General features: G+C 43.8%; 1 protein-coding gene across 1 annotated transcript in view; it reads right to left on the minus strand.

Moving 5' to 3' along the window:
• GREB1 (growth regulating estrogen receptor binding 1) overlaps positions 1-27,940 on the minus strand; it is a 161,566-nt gene that overhangs the window by 98,263 nt on the left and 35,363 nt on the right. Inside the window, exon 2 of the mRNA XM_063442160.1 lies at positions 1,590-1,746. Coding sequence (XP_063298230.1) covers positions 1,590-1,746 — 157 coding nt within the window. The remainder of the gene's footprint in view (positions 1-1,589; positions 1,747-27,940) is intronic.

The following is a 27,940-nucleotide window of genomic DNA, read 5'->3' on the forward strand; positions in this document are numbered from 1 at the left end:
AGAGGGAGTGGGGTAAAGTGACACAAAAGGTAAGGGTAGGGTAGAAAAGTAGGTTGGTAGAATAGTATTCACTGACAGCTTAGTGTTTTATACAATTATTTATTTTTTAAGACAATTACAGGAGGTGAATCAAGGTGCGGGCAGCCAAAATTATATAAATAAATGTTAAACACTAGTAGATCATAGTGCAGCTCTGTTAAGTTATACATAAGAGCAAATGGTCTCTATAATCTGTTAAAATGTTCTGTAAGACACAGTCCCAGAGTCATATCTTCCAATATTTTAAATGGACATAATGAGGATTTTAATTGTCTGGATATGAATGTGGGGCGTGGTCAGGGACGGGCTGTTCTGATAAATTTTGGGTGACTTACTAATAATTTATGCAACTAAAATGTAATTTAGAACAACAACAATGTATCTTATTTACACAGACTGATTTCTAAACACATTTATTTTAGTTTAAAGACAAAATACTGTTGAGTATTATAGCTATGGAGCCCTGTTATACATTCAGACACACCAACAGTATCAAGCTCCTAGAAATGAGGGACATTAGGATAAAAAAAGAGGAACAGAGGAATTTGAGCCCTAAATAGGGACTGCCCCTCCTAAATAGGGACAGTTGGGAGGTATGCATTTAATCTACATGTTAAACACAGCTTACTTGGGTAGATGAATTAAAACTGATTAGCAAAATGCTAATATAACGTGTGAGGTGAGACAGGGAATTATTTCAAATCAGCCTTGTCCATGTCAATTATATTTGCTGCTCAGTTATTTAAACCTTAAGTATGAATTTTCATGGTGAATCCTTGAAAATTCTGTTTTATCAGGTTAATCCTTTAGGAGTGAATTCAGTCCAGTTAATATAATTACAATTCGGTAACTTCTTGCAATTCAGTAACTTCAACTGAATGAGAACATCTCAATTAGTACCATCCAGTGTCGCCTTAAGAAATCAGAGCTTCTCACATGCAAAATCTGTATAATATTCACATATATATTAGACACAGAATTTTGACTGAATTCACTCAGGACAAAATTCTATAAAAGGTAAATTTTAAAAATAAATTCAGGCAAACCTTTAGAAATGCCCTATGCACAATGGCACCTCAAACAGCCAGCAGGCAAAGGGTTAAGTGTCTTTATAAAATACTAGTATAGATAATATAACACAATTATTGTGGGCATGTAAGGAGCCTGTATCATAAGTATTCAACACATCTAATAAGAAATAATGTTTCATAAACTTTACTATCAAATCTATGTATGAGATTCAAAGAAGCATTTGTTTGGAGGAAAAAAAACTTACATATTTAAACTGATTTCGTTTTTTTAAAAAAATGATAGAATTATATTAAATCGAGAAGCAAATTTAAAAATTTAGACTAAAAATAACCAAGATTTTAACATAGCTAATTTGGTGCAATTTTAACCTCCACTTTCAAATTTGTCTGTAGACTCACCACAATTTGCACTTTGGTGAATTAGGCTCCTTTCTACATCTTCCCTGCCTACAATGCCAGAAATGATTAATCCGTCAAAAGGTTCAAATTCAGTAAAAAAGAGCCTGGAGAGGGACTTACCATCCAGAGAGGTCAGTTGCTGCTCTGCTTCCAAATACAGCTGAGAAAAGATGGGTCGGGGTACCAAAGTGTTAGACCTCAGAGATGCTTCAATGGAATTATGCAAAACTTCTTCAAATCGTGTTGTCTTCAGTTGACCAGCATACGAATTTCCCATCTTCCATAAGATTAAGAGAAAACAAAATAAAAATGTAAAAACTTAGATTTCCATTATAATGCGTAGCAAAGAAACACTTTTGGAAGATGTCCTGAGCAATGTGCTTTCTTAGAAAATAATCACGGTATTCCAAGAAATCCCCCCTTACAATCAGCATTTCCTAGAGAACTGCAGGCTCTGGGATTCATGTTAAATCCCCACTGCTGTGGGAGCACACAGTACTGAATGTCTGCATTGAAGCAAGGAACTCGTCCTGCTTTAATGGGTGATCTGATATATTGCAGGAAGCACTCCAGTCAATAGTTGTTTTGAAGACACTAGTGGCCACAACCTGACACCTTATAAAATCTGTTAGAACGTCTGTGATCTCCCAAGTCCCCCATGGTTTACAAGCTGTGCAGGCACATCCCAGTACAGTGAGTGTGAAAGGAAGTCCTGTCTGTGCTGAACAGAACAATTCAGATTGTTCAATATGGGCAGTCACAGCTAAAATGTCTGATCTCACACACTGGATGGACAGACAACTTCACAACCTACTCCCAGCAGGAGCAATAGAACACTCACTGTAATAATGAGGCTTTCCTCAGACATTCTTTAATTGTAATTGAAATATCTTAATTGTGTCACAAAATGTGAAATTGTTTACAAAAGGGGGATTATATATATATATATATATATATATATATATATATATATATATATATATATATATATATAACAAAATGCCAAAGACTTCAATGCACATCATCCTTTACATTGTCATACACTTAATACACACTCAGACAGACAGTGCACCATACCCTGCACACACACTGCTCAATACATAGTGTATTATAACAAATACAACAATGTATTCAACACTGTCACACACAGGGCTCCCTGTACTGTTACATACAGAGCTCCTATTACTGTCACACACAGGAATCCCTGCACTGTTACATATAGAGCCCCCATTACTGTCACACACAGGGCTCCATGCACTGTTACATATAGAGCCCCCATTACTGTCACACACAGGGCTCCATGCACTGTTACATATAGAGCCCCCATTACTGTCACACACAGGGCTCCCTGTACTGTTACATACAGAGCTCCTATTACTGTCACACACAGGAATCCCTGCACTGTTACATATAGAGCCCCCATTACTGTCACACACAGGGCTCCATGCACTGTTACATATAGAGCCCCCATTACTGTCACACACAGGGCTCCCTGCACTGTTACATACAGAGCTCTCATTACTGTCACACACAGGGCTCCCTGCACTGTTACATACAGAGCTACTATAACTGTCACACACAGGGCTCCCTGCACTGTTATATACAGAGCTCTCATTACTGTCACACACAGGGCTCCCTGCAGTGTTACATACAGAGCTCCTATAACTGTCACACACATGGCTCCCTGCGCTGTTATATACAGAGCTCCCATTACTGTCACATAAAGGGCTCCCTGCACTGTTACATACAGAGCTCCTATTACTGTCACACACAGGGCTCCCTGCACTGTTACATACAGAGCTCCTATTACTGTCACACACAGGGCTCCCTGCACTGTTATATACAGAGCTCCCATTACTGTCACACACGGGGCTCCCTGCACTGTTACATACAGAGCTCCCATTACTGTCACACACAGGGCTCCCTGCACTGTTATATACAGAGCTCCCATTACTGTCACACACAGGGCTCCCTGCACTGTTACATACAGAGCTTCCATTACTGTCACACACAGGGCTCCCTGCACTGTTATATACAGAGCTCCCATTACTGTCACACACAGGGCTCCCTGCACTGTTACATACAGAGCTCCTATTACTGTCACACACAGGGCTCCCTGCACTGTTATATACAGAGCTCCCATTACTGTCACACACAGGGCTCCCTGCAATATTACATACAGAGCTCCCATTACTGTCACACACAGGGCTCCCTGTACTGTTACATACAGAGCACCCATTACTGTCACACACAGGGCTTCCTGCACTGTTAAATACAGCGCTTCCATTACTGTCACACACAGGGCTCCATGCACTGTTACATACAGAGCTTCCATTACTGTCACACACAGGGCTCCATGCTCTGTTACATACAGAGCTCCCATTACTGTCACACACACAGGGCTCCCTGCACTGTTACATACAGAGCTCTCATTACTGTCACACACACAGGTCTCCCTGCACTGTTACATACAGAGCTCCTATTACTGTCACACACAGGGCTCCCTGCACTGTTACATACAGAGCTCCTATAACTGTCACACACGGGGCTACCTGCACTGTTACATACAGAGCTCCTATTACTGTCACACACAGGGCTCCCTGCACTGTTACATACAGAGCTCCCATTACTGTAATACACAGGGCTCCCTGCACTGTTATATACAGAGCTCCCATTACTGTCACACACAGGGCTTCCTGCACTGTTACATACAGAGCTTCCATTACTGTCACACACAGGGCTCCCTGCACTGTTACATACAGAGCTCCAATTACTGTCACACACAGGGCCCCCTGCACTGTTATGTACAGAGCTCCCATTACTGTCACACACAGGGCTCCATGCACTGTTACATACAGAGCTCCCATTACTGTCACACACAGGGCTTCCTGCACTGTTAAATACAGCGCTTCCATTACTGTCACACAAAGGGCTCCCTGCACTGTTACATACAGAGCTCCTATTACTGTCACACACAGGGCTCCCTGCACTGTTACATACAGAGCTCCCATTACTGTAATACACAGGGCTCCCTGCACTGTTATATACAGAGCTCCCATTGCTGTCACACACAGGGCTCCCTGCACTGTTACATACAGAGCTTCCATTACTGTCACACACAGGGCTCCCTGCACTGTTACATACAGAGCTCCAATTACTGTCACACACAGGGCCCCCTGCACTGTTATGTACAGAGCTCCCATTACTGTCACACACAGGGCTTCCTGCACTGTTAAATACAGCGCTTCCATTACTGTCACACAAAAGGCTCCCTGCACTGTTACATACAGAGCTCCTATTACTGTCACACACAGGGCTCCCTGCACTGTTACATACAGAGCTCCCATTACTGTCACACACAGGGCTCCCTGCACTGTTACATACAGAGCTCCCATTACTGTAATACACAGGGCTCCCTGCACTGTTATATACAGAGCTCCCATTACTGTCACACACAGGGCTCCCTGCACTGTTACATACAGAGCTCCTATTACTGTCACACACAGGGCTCCCTGCACTGTTACATACAGAGCTTCTATAACTGTCACACACAGGGCTACCTGCACTGTTACATACAGAGCTCCTATTACTGTCACACACAGGGCTCCCTGCACTGTTACATACAGAGCTCCCATTACTGTAATACACAGGGCTCCCTGCACTGTTATATACAGAGCTCCCATTACTGTCACACACAGGGCTTCCTGCACTGTTACATACAGAGCTTCCATTACTGTCACACACAGGGCTCCCTGCACTGTTACATACAGAGCTCCAATTACTGTCACACACAGGGCCCCCTGCACTGTTATGTACAGAGCTCCAATTACTGTCACACACAGGGATCCATGCACTGTTACATACAGAGCTCCCATTACTGTCACACACAGGGCTTCCTGCACTGTTAAATACAGCGCTTCCATTACTGTCACACAAAGGGCTCCCTGCACTGTTACATACAGAGCTCCTATTACTGTCACACACAGGGCTCCCTGCACTGTTACATACAGAGCTCCCATTACTGTCACACACAGGGCTCCCTGCACTGTTACATACAGAGCTCCCATTACTGTAATACACAGGGCTCCCTGCACTGTTATATACAGAGCTTCCATTACTGTCACACACAGGGCTCCCTGCACTGTTACATACAGAGCTCCAATTACTGTCACACACAGGGCCCCCTGCACTGTTATGTACAGAGCTCCCATTACTGTCACACACAGGGCTTCCTGCACTGTTAAATACAGCGCTTCCATTACTGTCACACAAAGGGCTCCCTGCACTGTTACATACAGAGCTCCTATTACTGTCACACACAGGGCTCCCTGCACTGTTACATACAGAGCTCCCATTACTGTCACACACAGGGCTCCCTGCACTGTTACATACAGAGCTCCCATTACTGTAATACACAGGGCTCCCTGCACTGTTATATACAGAGCTCCCATTACTGTCACACACAGGGCTCCCTGCACTGTTACATACAGAGCTCCTATTACTGTCACACACAGGGCTCCCTGCACTGTTACATACAGAGCTCCTATAACTGTCACACACAGGGCTACCTGCACTGTTACATGCAGAGCTCCTATTACTGTCACACACAGGGCTCCCTGCACTGTTACATACAGAGCTCCCATTACTGTAATACACAGGGCTCCCTGCACTGTTATATACAGAGCTCCCATTACTGTCACACACAGGGCTTCCTGCACTGTTACATACAGAGCTTCCATTACTGTCACACACAGGGCTCCCTGCACTGTTACATACAGAGCTCCAATTACTGTCACACACAGGGCCCCCTGCACTGTTATGTACAGAGCTCCAATTACTGTCACACACAGGGCTCCCTGCACTGTTACATACAGAGCTCCAATTACTGTCACACACAGGGCCCCCTGCACTGTTATGTACAGAGCTCCAATTACTGTCACACACAGGGCTCCATGCACTGTTACATACAGAGCTCCCATTACTGTCACACACAGGGCTTCATGCACTGTTAAATACAGCGCTTCCATTACTGTCACACAAAGGGCTCCCTGCACTGTTACATACAGAGCTCCTATTACTGTCACACACAGGGCTCCCTGCACTGTTACATACAGAGCTCCCATTACTGTCACACACAGGGCTCCCTGCACTGTTACATACAGAGCTCCCATTACTGTAATACACAGGGCTCCCTGCACTGTTATATACAGAGCTCCCATTACTGTCACACACAGGGCTCCCTGCACTGTTTTATACAGAGCTCTCATTACTGTCACACACAGGGCTCCATGCACTGTTACATACAGAGCTTCCATTACTGTCACACACAGGGCTCCCTGCACTGTTACATACAGAGCTCCAATTACTGTCACACACAGGGCCCCCTGCACTGTTATGTACAGAACTCCCATTACTGTCACACACAGGGCTCCATGCACTGTTACATACAGAGCTCCCATTACTGTCACACACAGGGCTTCCTGCACTGTTACATACAGAGCTTCCATTACTGTCACACAAAGGGCTCCCTGCACTGTTACATACAGAGCTCCCATTACTATCACACACAGGGCTTCCTGCACTGTTAAATACAGCGCTTCCATTACTGTCACACAAAGGGCTCCCTGCACTGTTACATACAGAGCTCCTATCACTGTCACACACGGCTCCCTGCACTGTTACATACAGAGCTCCTATTACTTTCACACACATGGCTCCCTGCACTGTTATATACAGAGCTCCTATTACTGTCACACACAGGGCTCCCTGCACTGTTACATACAGAGCTCCTATTACTGTCACACACAGGGCTCCCTGCACTGTTATAGACAGAGCTCCCATTACTGTCACACACAGGGCTCCCTGCACTGTTATATACAGAGCTCCCATTACTGTCACACACAGGGCTCCCTGCACTGTTATATACAGAGCTCCCATTACTGTCACACACAGGGCTTCCTGCACTGTTATGTACAGAGCTCCCATTACTGTCACACACAGGGCTTCCTGCACTGTTATATACAGAGCTCCTATTACTGTCACACACAGGGCTCCCTGCACTGTTACATACAGAGCTCCTATTACTGTCACACACAGGGCTCCCTGCACTGTTATAGACAGAGCTCCCATTACTGTCACACACAGGGCTCCCTGCACTGTTATATACAGAGCTCCCATTACTGTCACACACAGGGCTCCCTGCACTGTTATATACAGAGCTCCCATTACTGTCACACACAGGGCTTCCTGCACTGTTTTGTACAGAGCTCCCATTACTGTCACACACAGGGCTCCATGCACTGTTACATACAGAGCTCCCATTACTGTCACACACAGGGCTTCCTGCACTGTTAAATACAGCGCTTCCATTACTGTCACACACAGGGCTCCATGCACTGTTACATACAGAGCTTTCATTACTGTCACACACAGGGCTCCCTGCACTGTTATAGACAGAGCTCCCATTACTGTCACACACAGGGCTCCCTGCACTGTTAAATACAGAGCTCCCATTACTGTCACACACAGGGCTTCCTGCACTGTTATGCACAGAGCTCCCATTACTGTCACACACAGGGCTCCATGCACTGTTAAATACAGCGCTTCCATTACTGTCACACACAGGGCTCCATGCACTGTTACATACAGAGCTTTCATTACTGTCACACACACAGGGCTCCCTGCACTGTTATATACAGAGCTCTCATTACTGTCACACACAGGGCTCCCTGCACTGTTACATACAGAGCTCCTATAACTGTCACACACAGGGCTCCCTGCACTGTTATATACAGAGCTCCCATTACTGTCACACACAGGGCTTCCTGCACTGTTATGTACAGAGCTCCCATTACTGTCACACACAGGGCTCCATGCACTGTTACATACAGAGCTCCCATTACTGTCACACACTAAATACTATCACACACTGAACATCATAACCACTACAGCGAGATATAGTGGTTATGGTGCTTTGAGTGTTCCTTTAAACCCAACTAACTGCCACTCCCCTAAGTCGTTCCGTTGAGAAATATAACTATAAGGAAACCTGTTTGTTCAGCTGAGGGAGCAGACATTGTGACAGCACACAGTGATTAGCAGATAAGGCGGACTGCTAACCTGCCTGCCCTAACCTGTTTTCAGCCCTTTATTATACCTTGTTAGGGTTGCCACTTGGTCACTATTTTACCGGCACAGCCGGTACTTGAGGTTTTCTGACCGGGGCGGTATTACAAAAATAAAGGCAATGCGAAGGCCAGCATTCTTTTCTGATAGGACTCTGCGAGAGTGATAAGAGAAATGGAGTCAGACTATAAACCTCTATTACACATGGCGGGTACACACATTGCTATAAACACACAATGTCACCCCCACACACAGACATAGAATACACACAATGTCACACACCCCACTCAGACATAGAATACACACAATGTCACACACACACACACTCAAGACACAGAATACAAACTCAGACACACACCCTCACTCGGACATAGAATACACATAATGTCACACACACAGAATACACAGAATGACACACACACTAAGACACAGAATACACACAATGGCACACACACAATAGCACACACACTCAGACATAGAATACACAGAATGACACACACTCTTACTCGAACATAGAATACACACAATGACATACACCCCACTCAGACACAGAATACACTCAATGGCACACACCCCACTCAGACATAGAATACACACAATGTCACACACACACTCAAGACACAGAATACAAACTCAGACACACACCTCCACTCAGACATAGAATACACAGAATGACACACACCCTCACTCGGACATAGAATGCACACAATGTCACACACACAGAATGCACAGAATGACACACACACTAAGACACAGAATACACACAATAGCACACACACAATAGCACACACACTCAGACATAGAATACACAGAATGACATACTCTCTTACTCGGACATAGAATACACACAATGACACACACACACTAAGACACAGAATACACACAATAACACACACACTGAGACATAAGATGCACACAATGACACACACACACACACACTCAGACACAGATTGCACACAATGACACACATACACACACTCAAACACAGAATACATATGACACACACTGCAACACACCTAGTATACACACATTGACACAGACACACTTAGGCAAAGTATGCACACAATGACACACCACTATGAACACACACACAAACTCAGTATACACACACACTTTTATACTACACACACTCAGACACTACACACACTGCTATACTATACACACACTCAGACACAGTATACAAACACTGCTATACTATACACACACTCAGACACAGTATACAACACACTTCTATACTACACACACTTGGACAGTATACGTACACTGCTTTACTACACACACACTTTGACACAGTATACATACGCTTCTATATCACACACACTCAGATACAGTATACATACACTACTATACTACACCCACACTCAGACACAGTATACACACACTGCTATACCACACACACACACACTTAGACACAGTATACACACACATCAATATTACACACACTCAGATACACTACAAATACACTGCTATACTACACACACTCACACACAATATACACATATTGCTATACTACACTCACATTCAGACACAATATACATGCACTGACACAAAATATATATACTGTATACACTGCTACGTGTACATAATGACACATGCACTACCAGACAAAGTGCATGCATTGTTAGTAGGTTTAATGATTAGGGAATATTCCTCTTATGTCACTTCCTGTAATGTTAGCAAACATCCTGTGATGTCATGCCTATTTCAATCATTATGCAAATTAGCATGGCAAGTATTTTTTTTTCCATAAAAGTTGGCAACTCTATTTGTATTGTGTTTGTGTGATCATATCTATTTTTGTTTTTATTTCATGATCCTGATTTCCAAATAATTTGCCGATTTATTTCTTAAATCTAAACTTTAAATTGCAGCCTATTTCTACATCGAAAATTTACAGGAAATGGCAAATGTTATGTCAAACTAGACCAGCTGGAAAAGTAAATTGTAAAATATTTCCAATTTGTAATTTTGTTAATAATTTTTTTTCTGCATATTTAAGCAAACTACAAACAATAATAATATCAAAGGCATTTAAAAACTACATGTTCTACAACCGTATATAGACAATGCCAACAGCAAATCAGAAGTGTACCAATGAGGTTACCGTGCCTAGGTTTTGTTTAAATTTGGCTCTCCATCTGTTGAACTACAATTCCCATAATTCTCTGCTAGTCGGATTTTCTATTGATATCTGTTTTTGCAAATAATAAACCCATTGAGATTTTGTTTCTGGTCAACTATGCAAAGACGATACAGATAGACACAAATGTATTTCTTTCATCGTCCAAATGTCTTGCTAAAGCTCAGTTGTGTTCCTGAATTAATTGGCTTAATACTGGATGTTCAGTTTAAAACTTGGTTCGGAACAGGGAAATCCTAATTATGTGTGCTTAGATGTACTGTGCATCTAAATAAAGAAGAATTCTGGGAACGAGCACAGTTTTCTGTTTGAATTACAGAGGGGGTGGGGGGGATCTCCTCTCCATACACCACTCAGTGAATGTACTGTGCTATCATCACTAGAAGAACACAGAGTTCGTTTTGCTTTTGTCTGAGTATTTTCTGCAATGAAACAAAACAAGGACTATCAGGCCTGCACCAGATATCGAAGATCTAGAACAAGTATGAAATGTGTGCAGCACAGAAGACTTTGCAGAAGTTTCTTTACTGTGGAACTTGGAATTATAGAGAATTGACAATGAAATTCACAATTGGTCCAAAAGAACCAAGTTGTGAGCTTAGCGCTTAAAGGACCACTCTAGGCACCCAGACCACTTCAGCTTAATGAAGTGGTCTGGGTGCCAGGTCCAGCTAGCTTTTACCCTTTTTTTTATAAACATAGCAGTTTCAGAGAAACTGCTATGTTTATTCTGAGGGTTAAGCCAGCCTCCAGAGCCTCTAGTGGCTGTCTCACTGACAGCCGCTAGAGGCGCTTGCGTGCTTCTCACTGTGAAAATCACAGTGAGAGCACGCAAGCGTCTATAGGAAAGCATTATGAATGCTTTCCTATGCGACCGGCTGAATGCGAGCGCGGCTCCTGCCGCGCATGCGCATTCAGCCGATGACGTCGCGAGGAAGAAGAGGAGGAGGAGTAGAGCTCCCCGCCCGGCGCTGGAGAAAGAGGTAAGTTTAACCCCTTCCTCCCCCCAGAGCCCGGCGGGAGTGGGTCCCTGAGGGTGGGGGCACCCTCAGGGCACTCTAGTGCCAGGAAAACGAGTATGTTTTCCTGGCACTAGAGTGGTCCTTTAAACATTAGCCTTTTGAGTGCTGGTATGATTGCCTTTACACTAATTAGAGACATAGGATTTTTTTTCTTTTGTGATTTATATTTATTTATTTATGTACATGTTTTTTTTTTATAAATTATCTAGAGAATCCATTAACCCCTTAAGGACCAAACTTCTGGAATAAAAGGGAATCATGACATGTCACACATGTCATGTGTCCTTAAGGGGTTAAAGCTGGGGGTCTCCTTCTGCACATCTTCTTCCGTTCAGTAAGTCCTTGCGTGTAGAAATTTGATGCACCTCTTGAGATATCTGCCAAGAGTTCCTACCAACACCCAATTGCACACAATATAAACAAGAGGTGTAGCACTGCACATGCAGCTTCCCCCATAGAAATAAACAAGGCTGCTGTTTGTGAATTGCTGATTTGGACAGGTCCATGAGCGCAATCTCTTCCTATACATCCAGCTTGTTAATTAGTCCGCCTATTGTAGATTATGTTGGTGCTTTATAAATAAAAGTTGGTATGAAAGCAGTAAACTGACATTTACTAGTATGTGAAGGGTTAAAGCACTTATTAACTCTTGCCAAGTTGAAGTGGAATTTCCTTCACCTAAAATTGCTTTGGCTGCCCTAGAAATTTCAACCTGTGTGTGGTACGTGCATATGGCATGCCAGAAGGGAGGAAGAAAATGGCGGCACCCAGGAAAAAGATTTCAAGGCAACTAGATCTCCCTATCGTTTTTTTAGCATCAGGTATCCTCATCGAATGAACTGAGTGAGTTATGCCAAAACTTGCAGAGAAACCCACAGATCAAAGGAAGTTTAAAATGTGTAAATTAATGGCAGACCCTAGAACTCAAGTCTTTAAGGGGCATCACAGGTTGTAAAAAAAAAAACATATTTCCTGATAATTATTTTACTGTCGGTATTCTGGCAGTCCAGTCGTATAACCCAAACATTGGAACTCTCAGAAAAGAGGAACATAAGAATAAGACAAAGACTGTGGGATTCTGGTTGAAAAAAGCAGCAATTACTGAAAACATTTTGGAAGCCTGAAGTAAAGATTTAGTGAAGTTATTATAAGTCCACAGCCAATTTAAATCCAAGCCTTATTTGTGAAAATATATTGCAGTTCGAAGGACAAACATGAAGAAAAATATTTACTTTTTCCATTAATGGCCCCACTGAAAATTTCAGCAATAAACACCAGCAATATTGGTGCAACCGACCCAATGGATCTGTCAGTCCCACAAGTCCAAGCCACAAAATATGTTCTGCATTGTATATGTCCCTCATCTAAATTGATCTAAAAACCGTGAACTGATATATGGGCTAGGGTCACCAAATATCTCAGAAATGATCATAATTAACTAAAAAAAAAAATATATATATATATATATGCAAAAAACAACTCAGTGAGTGTTTTCAAATATCCTATTCCCATTATATTGGACAGATACCAGAGTATTGTCAAATTCCAAGAGAATATGTGTGTCTGAAGGACATTCCTTAGTTGAATAATAAACTGAAGACACACTGTGGGAGGTTGTTCGTTACCTAAGTATCCATGGATCATAGCCTTTAATCAGATAAAAGCTCAGCTCCAGAAAATGATTTCTGTTGAAGGACATACATCAAATAAAGGGGTTTCTGCTTGGAGACAGATGTGACCATAAAGGGTATATAGAGTGAAAATGAATGACAGAGGCTTTAAAAAGACTACCTCTAGTAATAGTATAGGTAGAGTACGCAGGAGCACAACAAACAGTCCACAGATGTTTGGCGGAGGAAATCTGCTACTTGGTCAAACTATTAGAGTTGCTAAATCATAGATCCACGACCATTCCAGAACTACAAGTCCCATGATGCTTTGTCAGTCTTATGTCTGGAAAAAGCAACATGGGAAATATACTCTAACGGCCAGGGTCTAGATCTGGACACCCCAGCTGTAATCCCTAACCGATCTCAGATGCACGTTAATAAAATGAATAAAAAACAAAGTGCAACATTGACTAATTCACTATATAAACTATTATTAGTATTATTTTATTATTTATATAGCGCCAGCAAATTCCGTAGCGCTGTACAATGGATGCAATGACTATCCCATATAGTCCAAAACAAAATTTGCAAACACCAACATATTTAATCAATAGACGCCCCATTTACCATTGCAAAAAAAAGTTCAGAAAGATTTGCAAGCATAGTGTTTTAAACTGACACATGTCAGGGTTTATTTACTAAAATGTCCAAATTGTAGCAAATCCATAGTTAAAGCGGCACTGTCATGCCGAATTACGTATTTTTTTTAACCCCCCTCCCGCCTCAACTACATCCAATCGACCCCCTAGTCACCCCCAAATGCCCCTATGCCCCCCACATTACCTATTTTTTATTCTTTATTTTCTGCCCCGATCTATATTCAGACAGACGAATGAATAGAAAAAATCAGACGAACAAACTAACACTGTGTATCAGTGTTCGTTTGTTTGTTCGTTTTATTACAAGGAGGGAGCTACCGGCTTGCAGCTCCCTCCTTGTAATATGTAACTATAGAAGCGGCAGGGAGCAGTGCTCCCCACCACTTCATAAGCCCCCCAGGTCCCCTCCTCACTCTATGGGGGTCAATATGACCCCCATAATAGCACAAGGGAGATTAAAATCTCCCCAATGCCCCTACTCGCTATATCGTGAGTAGGGGCATGTCCACTAAACAGTGATCAGCCTGTGGCTGCTCACTGAAAAAAAAAAAAAAAGGGTAATAAGGGGGGACGGGGGACCTACTGTCCTCCCCCGCCGGCCCCCACCCCTGGACGGCGGGTGGGGGCCATAATGGGAATGGGGGGGGGGACCTACTGTCCTCCACCCCCCGGCCCCCACCCCTGGGCGGCGGGTGGGGGCCATAATAGTGATAGGGGGGACCTACTGTCCTCCCCCCGGCCCCCACCCCTGGGCGGCGGGTGGGGGCCATAATAGTAATAAGGGGGGGACCTACTGTCCTCCAGCCCCCGGCCCCCACCCCTGGGCGGCGGGTGGGGGCCATAACGATAATGGGGGGGGGGACCTACTGTCCTCCCCCCCGGCCCCCACCCCTGGGCGGCGGGTGGGGGCCATAATAGTAATAAGGGGGGGGGGATCTACTGTCCTCCCCCCCCCACCCCTGGGCGGCGGGTGGGGGCCATAACGATAATGGGGGGGGGACCTACTGTCCTCCCCCCGCCCCCACCCCTGGGCGGCGGGTGGGGGCACTAAGTAAATTCCCCCCCCCCATCAAGGTGACTAGGGGTGCCCAAGCCCCTAGTCACCCACCCCCCACCCAAATAAAAATGCCCCTACCTACCCCCCTCACCCTAAAAAATAGTGAGGGGGGAATAAAATTGCTAGCCTGTAAAAATAAAGCCTTGCTTATAAAGCCTTGCCCCGCCCTGCAATTAGGCTAAGAACACTCTGATTGGTGGGTTTAAGCCAATCAGAGTGCTCTTTGTCATTTTACAAGCGTGGGAAAGTTCTTTGGAATTTTCCCACGCTTGTAAAATGACACAGAGCACTGTTATTGGATGGATTTCAAGCCAATCACAGTGCTCTGTGTCATTTTACAAGCGTGGGAAAGTTCTTTGGAATTTTCCCACGCTTGTAAAATGACACAGAGCACTGTTATTGGATGGATTTCAAGCCAATCACAGTGCTCTGTGTCATTTTACAAGCGTGGGAAAGTTCTTTGGAATTTTCCCATGCTTGTAAAATGACACAGAGCACTGTGATTGGATGGCTTGAAATCCATCCAATCACAGTGCTCTGTGTCATTTTACAAGCGTGGGAAAATTCCAAAGAACTTTCCCACGCTTGTAAAATGACACAGAGCACTGTGATTGGATGGCTTGAAATCCATCCAATCACAGTGCTCTGTGTCATTTTACAAGCGTGGGAAAATTCCAAGTAGGGGCATATTATTTACTAATACCAAGTCATTTTTACTTAGTGTTAGTAAATTTGGCCTTTTAGTAGATAGCTCCCTGATACCGTGGGAATTAGGGAGTTATCTACTAAGCGGCTGCAAGATGCAGCCACAGCAATGAATAGGATCGGAGTTTCATTCATTTGAATGAAATTCCGATCCGAACAAAGTACCGAATTGCATCCTAACACCAATGGAGAAACAGTGCTCATTCTGTTAGGATGCAATTCGGCAGTTTTGCCGGCGTTCTGTCTAAGTGACAGGACGTTCGGCAATACTGACAGGAAGCATTGTGGGAACTGGGAGGAAAGCTAGAGATCATGGGAAAATTGGTCTGACCAGCGGAAATGAAGCACACTTTGCTCCTCCGCTGGTCAGAGATGGTCAAGCGGAGGAATCCTCCATAAGACAGAGTCCCTACTTTGTCTTATGATTTTAAAGAAAACTAAAGAAGAATGGAAGAAAAGAATAACAGATCCCGAGAGAGGGGGAGAAGAGGAAGAGAATGAGGAAAGGTAAAATCGGCATGACAGTGCCGCTTTAAAGTTTGGCTATTTTAGCATTACTTCTGCTATTATGATTTCAATTTACTGCCATTCAGATTTGCAATTTTTTGGGAATTCAAACTTACTTCAAAGTATTTTTAAATGTTTAGCCCAAACTATACAGACTGAAGATATAGCTCATATGGATTTTTTTTCAGTTTAGCTATATTAGTTTAAATGTGAAATTGTCTCTGAATTTACTTTGAATTCCAGACAATTCACACTTTATTGAATGACCCAAAGTGTCATTAGTGAAATCAATATAGATACAACGTAGCAAGTCTTACACTTACAGCTGATCACAAGTAACTGAGAAATCCATCCTCAATTTTCTAGTTCTGATCATTACTGCAAAGTACACACACAAATCTATCTCATCCATTTCATCATTCCACCACCATTTTAAAGGTAACACACATTTATTATTTGATAGCTTGTTACCTTGAAAATAGCAATTGATATTCAAAAGCTGTGAGTCCATTGTTTGAGACTGACTAGTTAGCCTCTATATTGATTCCATTAATACCAGTATCATGGCTACCAGGCTCACAGACTCTTCCACATTCCTGTTTGAGTGGCGATGAATGTGTTTCTGTATCCAGATAGCTGGTTCGGCTCGAGTTCTTAGGATTGTTTTGTTTTGAGTTGCCCACACTGCGTTACAATAAATAAAAGGGTAACACATTGTGGTTACAGGTAGGCTCTGCTAGAAAGAAAGATTAGCATGTTCTATGAATTGCTGGACAGGGCTTGTGGAGTGCATACATGCTTCCATTGCTAATCTATTACATTGAAGAGGTCATCTAAGCACCATAACCACTATAGCTCATGACAGTGGTCATGGTGTAAAAAGTATTGGATAGCCATTTTTAAATTGACAATATGTGGGGTCTACCAGCACCTACTGCAGCAATTTATCCAAAGAAGAAAGGAACATCCAGATTAATCCGTCCTTTTTGGACTCAGGCCGACAGGCTGAGAGTGCTTGGGGACTCTATATTAAAGGGACTCTGTAGGCACTATAACTATTTCATATCATTGAATTGGTTATAGTGCCTGGTGTGCCCCAACGCAGTCCCTACATTCAGTGCTAAACCATTTCCAGGCATGGCTACGGTAGAAATTACACACACCCTTTTAGTCACAGCATTTAACTGGCACCCTCAGCCAGTCACAAACACCCATTGCTGCTCAGGCTAATGCTTCCTCACTAGTCCAAGCATAACAGGCGATGAGGCGATGGGCTGCTGGGGACTCATTTAGCTTTAAAACGGTTTAATGCAGAATGGAAGGACCATGACAGGGGGCTCCACAAGTTATTATGGTGCTAGAAGGCCCCTGGGTCACTCTTACCTCACTGGGTTAAACCGTTCTTGAACTGTTTAACCCCAAAGTCAGCCTCCAACTCCCCCAGGCAGCATTTGGCTTCTGAAATCTCAATGTAAGGAAACTGCCAGGCAGGGATGCCGCTGATTGGCTGAGAATGTCAGTTGAGCCTCTCAGCCAATCAGTGACTCTGCATTCATAAAAGTGGCTTGAAAAGAAACTTCGCTTTTTTCAGCCAGATCGGAGCTAAAGGCTCACTAAATGGTTCAAAAAAGGTTTCACTAATTGTGGTAAGAGTGTGCCCAGGTGTTTCCTGGCACCATAACAACTTCCTTTAGACAAAGTTGTTATGGTGCCTAAACTGTCCTTATAATATAATAAATGGGTTGCTTTCCCTAAACAATGTGGGCAACTAAACAATAAAATTAGGTGCTGGGAGTGCGCCAGTTTTTTCTCAAACTGCAACTAAATGGTTTGACCTTAACAGTGAGAGGCTCCTCAAGACAACACATAACCCCCTCTCATTGCGGGAACATCATTTTCAGTTCAAATAAATAAATGATACCTTAAAGTGCTATTCACTAAAGCAGGGCTGGACAAATTTGCTTGGAATCTAGGATCCAGCTAGCAAAGTTAACCCCTTAAGGACTGAGCCAAATGTACACGTTGTGAACAAAACAAAACGTAAACAAAACCTGGCATTTGCGCTATATGTCTGTCCAACCGTAATTCACCTCTTTCATATTAAATGCACCCACCCTCATTATATATCATTTTATTCAGGGGAAACAGGGCTTTTATTTAATATCAAATATTTAGCTATGAAACATAATTTAATATGAAAAAAATTGAAGAAAATAAGAAATGTTGTTATTTTTTTAGTTCTACATGACATTTTAACTGTCAATGTCATAATACTGTTTTCTTTTACTGCAATAAAATACACATATTTTTATTCAGCAAAGTCTCACGTGTAAAACAGTACCCCCTATGTACAGGTTTTATGGTGTTTTGGGAAGTTACAGGGTCAAATATAGCACGTTACATTTGAAATTTAAATTCGCCAGATTGGTTACGTTGCCTTTGAGACTGTATAGTAGCCCAGGAATTACATTTACAACCATAATGGCATACCATTTGCAATAGTAGACAACCCAAGGTATTGCAAATGGGGTATATCCAGTCTTTTTTTAGTAGCCATTTGGTCACAAACACTGGCCAAAGTTAGCGTTAGCATTTGTTTGTGTGTGAAAAATGCAAAAAACGGGGGCGTGGCCAAGAGCTTGAAGCGGACGGTCGCATGGCCGCAGACCTCCGGGCCTGAAAACTAAACAACCGAGATTCACGGGTTCCCACACCCAACAAAAACTAGCCGAAAGTGTGCCTAAACTCTACAAGAACCAGATGGGTCGCAAAAATAAAAAGGCTAAACCCGATAGCCCCCTCCAGAACAGGGATATTGGGGAGCTGTGGCGGAAAGCGCACGAGGCAGCAGAGGCCAAGATGGCGTATCTACACGGGGGCTGCTCCGACTTTACAGAGGGCTCCTCAGATGAGGAAGGGAGCGCATCCATGGTGGTTAAACCAGCCATAGCGACAACACAGGCGCCGCTTCGTGCGAAAACCCCCACACCAGTAACTATGGAGGCGATTGGGGAATTAATGGCGACCCACCATGAAAGGATCGCGGCCGATGTGGCCCTCATAAGAGGAGACATAAAGGGCATAACGGCGAGGCTGAGAGCGGTGGAGGCCTCCCACACTGACCACACCACCCAACTTGCAGACCTCCAAGCGGCGGTCCGGGTACTCCAACAACAATCCTGGCGGCATGAACAACAAATCTCCGCACAGGAAGACAAGAACCGCAGGAACAACTTAAAAATTCGAGGAGTCGCCGACTCCATACCCGACGAAGAACTGCCACATTTTATCAGACGGCTCATCGCCGATCTGCTGACCCCTAAAACGGCGAAAGCAATCGCACCGGAAGGTCTCTTCCGCACTCCGAAATCAACGAAGGCCCCGCCGACTGCCCCGAGGGACGTGATAGTCCAGTTTCAGTCCGCCAAAGACAAGAGAGCGGTGCTAGAAGCCACAAGAAAGCGAGACACCTGCCAATTTGAAGAGATGAACATCACCTTCTTTGCAGACCTGTCCGGCGGGACACTAGCCTGGAGAAGATCCATGCAGGCATTTACGGCCCTGCTTCGGCTACACCAAATCAGGTACCGCTGGGGACCCAGCCTCACCATACATATTGATAAAGGGGACTCTAAACACATCATACGTGACATGCAAGAGGCGGTGGGGATATTGGGCCTTCTCAACTTGCCCGCAGGCTCACTCACAATCGCGCCGCACCCAACAGACTGCACGCCCACACTTGGAGGTAATGCTGTGAATGCCCCAGAGTTTGTCCCCCGCGGGAGGCCTTCGGAATCCAGCGCCAGGGCTACCACTTGAGGATGGACTCATACCCATACGTACTCTGTGGATACTGCACCAGTCCGCAATGCGGCAAAATGTGCTGATTGACTGACACTGAAACCATAGCTACACATACGTTACTTTCTCAACTCGCATTTTTTGAGTTTTGTCCCCCCTTTTTTCTCCTTATTGTTTATTTTTCATTTATTTATCTTTTATTTAATATGTGTAAACCATCATTAATGTCATGACTCTCAGATTTTGAGCTGCGCAACTATTCACCTAAAGTACATATAGGTCTAGCCCCTACAATAACTGTGTCTCCAGCCTACATAAAGTGCACCCACGAAGTCCTCAACGAGGCGGGGAGTAAATGTAGGCACACGCATCCGGGGTGTACCACTCGGCGGCACGGAACCTGTACCGGGAGACATAGCATACTTCAGGCAAGATAGTAGGGAGAGAAGTCACACACTAGGTACACGAGGCACATATATTCCCCCTCCCCCCGCCTTAAGAATCGGCTGACCTAGCCACGCACAACATACTTTACCACTTGCTCCTACTAGCGACATAACTTCTTTGTTTTAATTAAACACTTGCTGTCATCATAGTTTTTAACAAACGGCTCACTCTAACAGGGCAAACTGACACACATCAGGGTCATTACTCCTGATCCGAACAATTGCCTTGCAATATATGTAAAGGGGGTCACTGTCATACCATACGTAGCCTACCCAGCATATTCTTCCCACGACGAGGTGCTAAACTGACCCCAAACGGAATCGCACTCACTATAGCCGTGACGAGCAACGTACACCTAACTTACTATACTTATTATACCAATGCTACCTGTTATCTCTGTATGAATTCTCATTTTAAAAAAAGTGCTGTTTTGATCTACTTCGCCATACTATGTTAACTTGTTTCGAAAATGCACGCAGCAGCTGTTGTGGCCCTGTATGCCTTATTGTCTTTTTATGCACAATGAAAATAAAGAATTAAAAAAAAAGGCAAAAAACGCCAATTTTGGCCAGTGTTTGTGACTAAGTGGCTACTAATAAAGACTGGACATACCCCATTTGCAATACCTTGGGTTGTCTACTATTGCAAATGGTATGCCATCATAGGAGTAATTTACATTCTTGGGCTACCATAGGGTCTCAAAGGCAACGTAACCAATCTGGCGAATTTTAATGTGAAAAAAATGAAACACAAGCCTTATATTTGACGCTGTAACTTTTGAAAACCCCATAAAACCTGTACATGAGGGGTACTGTTGTACTTGGGAGACTTCGCTGAACACAAATATTTGTGTTTCAAAACAGTAAAAAGTATCACAGCAATAATATTGTCCGTGTAAGTGCTGTTTGTGCGTGAAAAATGCAAAAAACTTCACTTTTACTGGCGATATCATCGTTGTAATACATTTTACTGTTTTGAAACACTAATATTTGTATTCAACGAAGTCTCCTGAGTAAAACAGTACCCCCATGTACAGGTTTTATGGTGTCTTGGAAAGTTATAGGGTTAGATATAGTGCTAGCAAATTAAATTCCCTATACTTTCGGCATGGGTTGTCAGGCAGGTCCCGTTAATTGTAATTAATTAAGATACCTAATTATGTAAAAATATTACATAAATTATGTAAAAATATTACATAAATATATATGTAGAATTAATATATGTATATGTATATATATATATATATAATTTTTTCAATATTTTTATTTATATATAGGTATATATATAGTTATATATAAGTATATTTTTATGTATATAGATATATATATTATTTAGTTCTACGTGTATTTTGATATAAATATATATATATATATATATATATATATTAATATCACAATGCAGTTAGAACGAAATAACACACATCTATATATTTTGTAATTATTTATTTTTAATTATTTTTTTTAATTTTTTTTTTTTACGTATTTACATTTTTTTTATATTATATATAAATATATATATAACAATAATTCTATATATATTTAATCAGTATCAGTCTACGTGTAATTTGATATTAATATATATATATATAATTAGACAATGTATGAGTGTGTATGTATATGTGTATATATATATACTTACTATTGCAAATGGTATGCCATCAGAGGAGTAATTTTCATTCTTGGGCTACCATAGGGTCTCAAAGGCATATTATTATTTTTTTAACACTGATTTTAACATTATTTTATTTTAATTCAGCCAGCAGGGGGACTAACTGTCATTACAGGCAGTCCCCCTGCTGGCAATGCAGCAGCCAGCTAACCCGGCCATGTGATTGTGAGGTCCTCGCAAGGACCTCACTCTCACATGGCCGGGGGGGGGGGGCCGCAGGAAGAAGGATCTGCCGCGGGGGACTCCCTGGGATCCCAGGTGAGTCCCCCCTAACCGCGTTCGCCGGCATGGGATCGCCGGCGACCGGGTAAGTAGCAAAAAAACGGAGGGCGTACTATTACGCCCGGCGGCGCTTAGAGCCGCTTAAAATAGGGCTTAATAGTACGCCCTGCGGTTCAGACATTCTCCCCAGCTACTGACCAAGAGGTGGCTGCTCTTCTTTGCTCCTCTCGCCCCACCACTTGTCCACTTGATCCTGTCCCATCTCACCTTATCAGATCTCTCTCCACTTGTCTCGTGCCTTCTTTAACACACATCTTCAACTACTCGCTCTCTTCTTGCATCGTCCCCGCTGACCTTAAACATGCCACTGTAGTACCTATACTAAAAAAAACATCCCTCGACCCGTCCACCCCCTCTAACTACCGTCCCATATCCCTGCTTCCTTTTTCCTCAAAGCTTCTGGAAAGACTTGTCTTTACCCATGTGTCTCATTTCCTCAATTCCAACTCTCTCCTTGACCCCCTTCAATCTGGCTTCCGCCCTCTCCACTCTACAGAGACTGCCCTTATCAAAGTTACTAACGACCTAATCGCAGCTAAATCCAAAGGCCACTACTCCATACTAATTCTTCTTGACCTCTCAGCGGCCTTTGACACCGTTGATCATGCTCTTCTTCTTCAAACTCTTCAATCGCTTGGTCTCTGGGACTCTGTCCTCTCGTGGTTTTCCTCTTATCTCTCCCAACGCTCATTCAGTGTCTCTTTTTCTAATGATACCTCCTCCCCTCGTCCTGTCTCGGTTGGAGTCCCCCAAAGCTCCGTCCTTGGTCCCCTTCTATTTTCTCTTTATACTGCCTCTCTTGGCAAAGTTATTACCTCTTTTGGATTCCACTACCACCTGTACGCTGATGACACCCAGCTATATCTCTCCTCCCCGGACCTCTCCCCTGCCGCCCTGCAACGTGTCACTGCTTGCCTTTCTTCCATCTCTGACTGGATGTCCTCCCGCTTTCTGAAACTCAATCTCTCAAAAACTGAGCTCCTTGTCTTCCCTCCTCCTAATACTGATCCTCTTTCGCTCTCCCTTCAAGTTTGTGGTACCAACATCAGTCCATCCTTGCAAGCACGCTGTCTTGGCGTCATACTTGACTCTGGTCTCACCTTTGAGCCTCACATCCAGCATGTTGCCAAATCCTGTAGATTCCATCTTAAAAACACAGCCCGCATCCGCCCCTTTCTTGCACCAGATACTACCAAGGAGCTTGTCCATGCTCTAGTAATTTCCCGCATGGATTATTGTAACCCTCTCCTGATTGGTCTTCCCAAAAGCCGTACTGCACCCCTACAGTCCATAATGAACGCTGCTGCTAGACTGATTTTCCTCTCTAGTCGTTTCTCTCATACCTCATCCCTCTGCCAGTCCTTACATTAGCTTTCTGTATGCTATAGGAGTCAATTCAAGGTACTAACTCACACCTATAAAGCACTGAACAACTCTAGCCCCTCTTATATCTCCTCACAGATCCATTGGTATGTCCCTTCTCGGTCTCTCCGCTCTGCCCGTGACCACCTCCTGTCCGTTGTCCGCACCCGTACGGCCAACTCACGCTTGCAGGACTTCTCGCGGGCGGCTCCCTTCCTATGTGATAGCTTGCCTACCGCCATCAGACTCTCCCCTAGTCTTGCATCTTTAAAGAAGTGCCTTAAAACCCATCTCTTTAGGAAAGCTTATGGCCTCCAAGACTAACCCCTACCTCACATACCTGTCTCTTGCCCTCTACTAAAGGGCAGCCCACCTTATTTGATTGCAAATTCCTGTCCCAATGTGTTTTACACCCCACCTCCTATAGAAGTCTGTCTGTCTCTGAACACTTTTCAATATACACACTGACTTTTCAGACAAAAGGCAGTGTTTACATTGCTGCCTGGTGACACCTCTAGCGACAGTCTGTGAGACGGCCTCTAGAGATGCTTCCTGGGTCAGTGATTCACACTGTGCAGCACCTACGTTAATGTTCCCTATAGGGATGCAGTGATTCAATGTATCTCTATGAGAAGTTAAATTGGTGCAGTGGCATGCACAATAGTCTCCCAAAGCTTTCCTATGGGGAAACATTGGATTGGCTGAGATTGTCAAGATTGTCAATGTTCTCAGCCATAGAGGTGGGGCCAGCCGCGGCGTCACCAGCATAGCGTGGGTAAAATGGTGAGAAAAGATACCTTTCCCATGTGTTTGGAGGGAACACACACTCACTGACCGAAACACTCACAGACAGACAACTGCACACACACACAGACAAACATGCACTCACAGACACACACACACTCACAGACACACAGACAAACACACAGACACATACACACACAGACAGACATATACACACACACACACTCACAGACAGACATACTTACAAATAATTACTTTTTTATTTTAATTTAAATTCACCTAATCTCCCTACCTTTGGAGAGCTGGAGTGGATAGGCTTTCCCTGGGGTCCAGCGGGGCTGCTGTCATCTCCCTAGTCAGCTCGCTCTCGCGCACTGTTTAGTGGGCCAGGGGCCAGAGTGACGTCAACCTGGCTCCCAGCATCATTACAAGGCGCGCAGAGCAGGGAGATTACAGCTCCCTACCTCCACTAAGTCAGCCACCCGCCTCCCTCAGCTTTCCATTAGCCAGCCGGAAACCCCCACCATCCGTCAGTCAGGCACCCGCATCCCTCATCTCCACATTAGCCAGCCGGCCACCCCCTACCTCCCTCAGTCAGACACTCACCTCCCTACCTTTGATCTAAATGAGGCTGCCACCCCTCTCCCTCAGTCAGCCGCCTGCCTGCATTAGCCCTCAGTGAGCCGACTGCCCGCCTCTGCTCTCAGGCAGCCGGTCACCTTGGGGACTGAACAGGCTCTCAAATCCCAGGCGCCAGGACAAATTTCCTAGTCGCCATGGCGACCTGGCACCTGGGATTTGTTGAGCCCTGCACCAAAGCATGAATTGTTGGGTATTCATAGTGAATTTAAATGAATTCCTAATTTTAGACTACAATATTAAACTGGAGATAATTCAATCCCATGTTTGCTGTCAGTTTGGCTAAAACAATTATCTTTGAATTAGAATAAACCACAATTTAACACTATGTTAATATTTCAAATTTACATCTCACAGTCAGCTATGCTTTCCGTATGCCTATGTTGGTCTAGAATTTGAAATTCACTTTGAATTCACTTTAAATTCCTGAAAATTCTCAATTTAGTGAAAAACCCTGAGCATGTCACAAAAATCAAGTTGTCTCACTGTTTCACCAGTGAGTGAAGTTCGTGGGATGAGTTGTTGTCAAAACTGGTCTTCTGTGAAGCAAGCAGAGACAAAACACTTTTTTTTTTTTTTTAAATTTCCACAATTCTAAGATGGCAAATATAACTTTTTCTTGCTTCTATATAATAAGCTAGAGTTATTTTTAAAGTTTAGTGGTTCTTTAGAAAGGGTAGTATGGTCATCTTAACATCAATGCCAATAAGAGCACTGTACCATGCACAACCCCAATTAGCTGACTATTTCATCTAGCACTACATATTATTGTGTATGGTACAGCGTGCTGTTCTGGGTACTGTGCCTACAACCACGTAATGCAGCTTGTTGAGCAGATTGTGCTGCTAAATATGCAGTCAGGTCGACATGACATGAATGTACCCTCGTCACTGCACAACAGAAGACGTTTTCAAAGCTATCTCTATTCAAAAGGAAGAACAACAAAATAAAAAAGTGCACCGCTAACGGGCTGAGAAATGTTTTCTGTAAATGTGAGTACGTGATTCTTTGTCTGCTTAATAAGAAGAATTAAAGTCTTCTTAACACTGAAAAATTTGGCTGGGTCAAGATGCACCTGGTCAGCCACCTACATAATGTCATTGTGATGGACAAAAGGCTGCTGGAGACTATTTTTTTTTTTCTTAATGGTGACAGGCTTTGTATTTAAGTGCTCTTTCCAAATAATTTGTACCTGGGAATGCTGGGCGGTTAGTAGTTGATACTTAATTTTTCAATGTGTATGTTAGGGATCGACCGATATTTGTTTTTTAGAGCCGATACCGATAATCTGGGAACTTTTCAGGCCGATAGCCGATAACTTGCCGATATTCTGTACTTTTTCCATTTTGAAAAAATAAACTATTTCTAAAGGTAAATGCACAAATAATACATGCCGCATGGAGTGGATGCAGTGTGTTTAGACAGGGGAGCTGTGTGTGTGTGTAGTGGATGCAGTGTGTGTTTGTGTAGTGTGTATATAATGAATGCAGGGTGTGTTTGTGTAGTGTGTATAGTCAGTGGCGTACACACAACCTAAGGGGCCCCGGTGCAAAAACTGATCCGTGGGCCCCCTGCGCGTGCACTTACTCTGCGCGAGCTGGGGCCCCAACACATGGCGGCGGGCACCTGGTCGCAGGGCTGCGACCCGTGCGACCATGGTATGTACGTCAGTGCATGCATAAACACATACACTTAAAGGACCACTACAGACACCCAGATCACATCAGCTCAATTAAGTGGTCTGGGTGCCAGGTCTCTCTAGTTTTAACCCTGCAGCTGAAAACATAGCAGTTTCAGAGAAACTGCTATGTTTCACTGAGGGTTAATCCAGCCTCTAGTGGCTGTCTCATTGACAGCCGCTAGAGGATTTTCTGCAATTCTCACTGTGAAAATCACAGTGTGAAGACGTTGAACGTCCATAGGAAAGCATTGAGTAATGCTTTCCTATGGGCGGTTTGAATGCGCGCGTGGCTCTTGCCACGCATGCGCATTCAGAGCTGAGAGGCGGATCGGGTCTGAGAGATCCCCAGCGCCACGGGAGTCCGGCGCAGGAGAAAGGTAAGTGCTTAAGACACACACACACTCTCATGAACAGACACACACATTTACTGACAGACACACACTCAGTGACAGACATACACTCAACACAAACATACTCAGTAACAGACACACACACTAACACTAACACACACACTCTAACAAACACACACACACTTTTACACACACTTACACACACTTACACACTCTAACACTAACACACACACACTCTAACACTAACACACACGCTCACACACACTCACACACGCTTAGACACGCTTACACACACACACACTAACACACACACTAACACACACACACAAACACAAACACACACTAACATACACTCACACACACACTAACATACACTCACAGACACACTAACATACACTCACACACACACACACTAACACACTCACACACACACTAACATACACTCACACACACACACTAACATACACACACACATGTTTTTTGTTTTAAATTTAATCCCCCCCAGCCTCCTTACCTGTGGGAGAGCTGAGGGGATTCCCTGGGGTCCAGTGGTGTCACCCGGCTGGCTGGTCCTGCGGGCGCGCGAGGGAGCACTCTCCCTGGCTGAGTGCTTCCTCTTCAGCTCCCTCGCGTACCGCGAACTGATACCGGAGACGAAAGATGACGTCA

Source organism: Pelobates fuscus, chromosome 2 (assembly GCF_036172605.1).
Source record: "Pelobates fuscus isolate aPelFus1 chromosome 2, aPelFus1.pri, whole genome shotgun sequence".
Classification (NCBI taxonomy): Eukaryota; Metazoa; Chordata; class Amphibia; order Anura; family Pelobatidae; genus Pelobates; species Pelobates fuscus.